This window comes from Hydra vulgaris, chromosome 14 (genome assembly GCF_038396675.1).
Source record: "Hydra vulgaris chromosome 14, alternate assembly HydraT2T_AEP".
NCBI lineage: Eukaryota > Metazoa > Cnidaria > Hydrozoa > Anthoathecata > Hydridae > Hydra > Hydra vulgaris.
In genome coordinates this window covers 19,510,001-19,515,682 of record NC_088933.1, presented here as the reverse complement: position 1 = coordinate 19,515,682, position 5,682 = coordinate 19,510,001, and the positions used below count along the sequence as shown (strand labels likewise).

Sequence of the window (5,682 nt, the reverse complement as noted above, 5' to 3'; positions counted from 1 at the left end):
TGGATAATGAAAACTCAGTTGTGGCATAAAAACTTTTGGGCTGAATATAGGTGTTGTTTGAGTATCTGGTTAAGTATCTATGTTTATTTATTTTGAATAACGAATTAAAAATGTTTAGTGTTGTTCTTTTATTAACTTTATACATGAAAATTAAAAGATGAAAAATATTTATTTGGTAGATATCGAGTATATTCAGCTTTATAAATAGTTCTTTGGAGTGAGTAAAACGGCCTACATCAGATATTATTCTTATTGCATGTTTTTGTTTATTAAAAAGTTTTTTAATTTTGTTTTGATTTGTGCTACACCAAGCAATGTTTGCGTAATTCAGATAACTATGAACAAAGGACAAATATAACAATTTTAAACTAGTTTGATTTAAAAATGGCCTTGCTTTATAAAGAAGGCCAATATTTCTTGAGATTTTACTTTCAAGATAATATATATGATTTGTCCAAGTAACGTTTTCGTCAAGGAGTACTCCTAAAAATTTTAATGATTGTTTTCTTTTTATAAATTGACTGCCAATATAAAGTTTTGAAAGTTTGAAAGGGATATTACCGCGTTCATGAAAGCGATGGAAAAAAGAATACTTTGTTTTATCTAAATTAATTGATCATTTATTTGCACTAAGCCATTCTGTGAGTTTTATGAGTTCCACTGAATTAAACAACATTTTAATATCGTGACAAGCGTGAAACAAATTTGTATCATCCGCAAACAAAATAGTGTCTAGTAACTTACAAGATTTGCTTAAATCATTAATATAAATTAAAAATAAGAGCGGTCCTAAAATTGACCCTTGTGGAACACCACATTTTATATTCATATTATCAGTTTTTCCGCAGCTAAATGAAATGTATTGTTTCCTATTTGACAAATAGCTTTGAAACCATTTAAAATTTGAGTGCTTAATCCCGTAATTTTCTAGTTTATTTAATAGAATATAATGATCAACAGTGTCAAACGCTTTGCTAAGATCAATAAATACACCTAGCGTATATTTATTTTCATCAAATGCCTGAAAAATATTTTGAACAAGATGAATAATTGCTTGATCTGTGGACTTTTTTTAAATCCAAATTGTTTCTTATAAGAATATTGTTATTTTCTAGAAAGGTAAATAGTCTATGATACATAATGTATTCTAATAGTTTTGAAAGGCATGGTAGTATTGAGATTGGTTTGTAATCGGAAATGCTGGTATCATCTCCAGATTTAAAGACTGGTACCACCCTTGCAAGTTTAAGTTTATCAGGAAAGATTCCTTGTTCAAGAGACAAAGTAAAAATATGCATGAGCGGAGATTTTAAATAAGAAATTGATTTTATTATTACATTACTGCAAACATCGTCAACGCCATAACCTTTGTTTGGTTTTAAATTAGAGGCAGCATTTAATAATTCTTTTTCAGTTAATTTATTATTTTCCATTATGGTATTATTAGCGGTTAGGTATGATTTAAAATCAGATTTATTAAGTTTAATTTTCGATGCTAAATTTACGCCTGAATTAACAAATGCATGATTAAACGATTGAGCAATTAAAGATTCATTAACAATTTCGCAGTTATTTATAATGAGTTTTTTCGAAAGACTGTTACAATTTATACTTTTTTTACATACAGCATCGTTACACCACTAGGTAAAGGGTCCTGGAGCTGCAAGGGACATAGAAATCAAAGGAATAACATCCGAAAATTTTTTTTTGCAGACCTATTTCCTTTCCCTTTATATTGCTCCTCAATTTGCAATGAAAACTTTTTAAGGTGATTCATTATAACATTCATTTACCTAGCTTTACCAATGCTCCATCTCCATAGCTTTACCTGTGGTCTCTGTAAATGATGCAAATTCCAAAAAGTATTTTTTTACTTTTAGTATGCTACTTTCGTAGAACTCTTCATCATCAGATTGAAATGATGTTCTTGAAGAATGAACAATGTCGAATCTTATTATCATTGTCATTTGTTCTGTGTGTCTGATATCTGTTGTGCAATCAAAAATGATAGAAAAATACTTTGCCTTTTTAACCAATGAAATAATTTTGTTTTTGATACGATTTGATAGCACTAGAATAAGTTCATTTTGAATACTTTTACCCAAATAGTGAAAATATCTTTTACTCTCATTGTGTATCCTTTTAAGATGTTCGTTCGTGATTGGATCAAACAAAGAAAGGAATTCTTTAAAAGTTGCCATTGTCATGAGCATAAAGTTTATCACTGCTGCCACGAATAGTCGAGTTTTATACATCTAGAAACCTTACAAGAGATATAACTCGCTCTAAGATCTGATTAGAAACCTTTTCTTCTTCTTTAAAGTTTTTTCTACTAATGCTATCAATAGTTCTGTTTGTCTTCCAGGTGGTAATATGCTTATATTGGTAATATTGTCTTCCAGGTGGTAATATCAAGTTGGTAATATGCTCAAAATCTTTTTTATGCGAAAAGAGAATTGTTATGCCAATATGTTATGCCACATCATTCTGAGCAAAATTTGTGCTTAAATTCAATTTTCCTCCATAAAGGAAATTTATTTAATTTTTTTTTTGTAGATTTTTCAAAGTGTTTTGTTTTGTTATTCAAAAATTAGAATTAGATTATCAAGATAACAACTTCAAATTTCACAAGAATATAAATTGGAAACAAAAATAAGAAAAAAATTTATTACTAAAAAAAAACCTTTAGATTCTCCATATCGCTTTTTATAATTAAAAAAACAAATAAAATAAGAAGAAATATATTGTTTTCCGAAAAACAATTACCTTGAAAATTTTTTTATCTGAACTTCAAAACACTATTTATTTATTTTTCATCATAATGATTTTAAAACTTTTTAAATTTAAATAAGTTGGTTTATACAGTATTTATTATACCACATTACAAGATTCTACTATACTACATTACAAACGTTTTATAAAGAAAAATATTTATTTTTTTAATGAAAAAATTTTTGCACGAAATAATTTGAATTGTTAATAGGATTAAAAAGGTTTTTAATTGAAAGTATGTTCATTGACTTCTTTGTAAGGAGTTCTTTTTAAAAGAGAAAGCTCGAAATACTGTTTACCTGATTTTAAAATGGTAGATACTTAAAAAGCACTTTGTAAATAGAGTATACGTGTTAAGAATATTTAGGTATCATGAGTTGGAGTGAAGAAGAATGGAAAAGCGGACTTTCTTTTAATGCGTTAGAAAAAATAACCTTTTTAGAAGAATCTGTCGAAAGTTATCGAAAAGAAATCAACCAGTATAAATGCAAAACAGAAAATCTAGAGCGGCAACTCGATGACACTAAAAAAAAACTTGAAGATGTAAGTAAAGAAAAAACAAATTTAGAAAGAAATTTATCAGATCTTCATGTAAAATTTGAAAAAGAACAAGAAAAATCTAAACGAATGTATGCGAGCTTTAATAAAAAAGAAACGATTATTCACGACCTTAACGAACGAGTTGTTAGCTTAAAGCAAGACAATGATAAAAAATGCAGACAAATTGAAAAACTTGAATTTCATTTAGAAACTTTGAACTCAAAATACATTGATAATGACTCAAAAGCTAAAGAAAATACAAATCGATTTAACCAATCATCGGCTAATAGTATCCAAAGAATCGAAGGTAACAATCAGTATTTTAAATTTCATATATATATATATATATATATATATATATATATATATATATATATATATATATATATATATATATATATACACACACTTTTTGAATTAAACAAAAAGCAATTTGTTTCTTTTTATTGTTTTTTAAGGTGAACATTTTCTGCAAACATTTTTTCAATATCTGCGCAGATAGTGAAACTCTTTAATTAGAACCATGAAAGTTGTTCAAGTTATAATAAGTTACCATAAAACAATCTAAAATTTATTATTTAACTCTTTACAGTTTGTTTATTATTAACTTTTTACAGTTTATTTTTTAATTGATTGCTGGATTTCAGCGAAATTAAATTCGCTTCGTTTCAGCGTTTTATTTAAGCTAATAGTTAAAAGGTTTGGCAAATCAATTAAAAATAGCACGTGTGAATGTGGTTTTAAAATTGTGTAATCGCGTGAGTGTTTTAATTTAGTTGTTTAAGTTTTTGAATACTAGAGCTGGAAGAGCGAATTCAGCGACACGTTAAAGAGAATAAAGATCTTCAAGTTTCTAATGATGAAATAATTAAAGAATCTTTTGAAAAGCAGGAATGCTTAAAAGATGAAATTGAAAATTTGAAGATTCAAATTCAACGATTAGAAAATAAATGTGCATCACTGGAAAGGGTGAACGGAAATGCGGTTTTCTCTAAAAGCATAGCTGAAGCTGAAGATCAGGTAATCTTGGTTGCTTTTTTTTTTGTTTAATTCTAATAATTAAAAAAAAAGCGATAGATGATGAAGAGTTGTAATCTTTTAATACGCACTAAGGGGTCATCCATAAATGGTGTCAGTAAATATAGGGGAGGGGGGAGTGCTGGAAAGTTTGACACTAATTGACAATGCGGAGGGGGTGTGGAGGCCAAAATGATGTCAATTTAAATTATTTTTTTAGTTTTAATGAGCAGATTTTAACAGTATCACATCTACTAAATGGTATAGAAATGATGTTTTGTTTGTGGGGAAATTAATATTAAATGCGGGGAATTTGATATTATATTTTATTAAATTATTTATAATATAATATTATAAATTAATATAATAAGTTTGCCAGAGACATTAAATAAATAACAACTACTACCGTAAAATAAAAATTACTATCGTTTTAATAATATATTACCATATCGTTTTGATAATATTTCTAACATAATTTGACTGCGAATCAAATTATGTTAGAAATATTAACTCTTTGAATATAAAATTCACAATCGTTATTCGCTCCCTAGCGCATTATAAAATGTGGTTCAAAGTAAACTCATAAAAGTAAACTCATAAATTTGTCATTTTTTGAAATTAAATTGTCGTAATTTCAAATATGAAACTCTAATTGCTCTCTAGTTGATTGTAAAACGTGATGCAATGCAAACACATAAAGTTTATTGAAAATTCAAAACGCTAATTTCTCCCTAGCGGGTTGAAAAAACTCTTTTAAAAAGCTTGCGCTAACGATGAGCTAAATCATTATTCTGATTGTGATGTAAACAATACTAATAAATCAATATTAAAATATGGATAAAACCGCATTACTAAATTATTGATGGTTTCGTGTGGAAATGCTCATACCGATAAAAAAAGGCTAATATCCAGAAAGAAGTCCATAGTATATGGAATTCATTAAAAGAAGAGAAACTGGTGCATAAGGATCTTGAATCAAGAGTAATGTATTTAATCAATTAATTTAATGAAAAGGCAATGAAGTTCAAGAGCAAGCAATAATCATTTTGGGCCAACGTATACTCCACTTAAATTTGACAAGAATTCCACAGTTTGTTGAGCCCACCAATAAACGATCTGTTATTGATGATCAACAAAGTGCATTAACTTTGAGTTTGTTGACCACGAAAAATCAAAAAAATGCAAGAACAGTGGCTCAAGATCGACTCAATTCTGCGATTGCAGCTTTAAATCGTGAAGTTGCCGGACTGAAGACTAGAAAGAGAAGTGGTTTCATTGCTGAAGTTGAAGAGGATGATTTGAAAAAGAAAAAGAAGAAACTAGCTCATCTATGTAAAGAACTGGCCAAAAAAA

At 27.8% G+C, this 5,682-nt stretch overlaps 1 protein-coding gene across 1 annotated transcript in view; it reads left to right on the top strand.

The window, feature by feature from the left end:
• Positions 1–3,031: 3,031 nt before the first annotated feature.
• Positions 3,032–5,682, top strand: part of LOC100211803 (GRIP and coiled-coil domain-containing protein 2) — a 7,659-nt gene continuing 5,008 nt past the window's right edge. The window contains exons 1-2 of the mRNA XM_065817336.1: positions 3,032–3,619; positions 4,112–4,332. Of these exons, the coding sequence (XP_065673408.1) occupies positions 3,145–3,619; positions 4,112–4,332 (696 nt within the window). The 5' untranslated portion in view covers positions 3,032–3,144. The remainder of the gene's footprint in view (positions 3,620–4,111; positions 4,333–5,682) is intronic.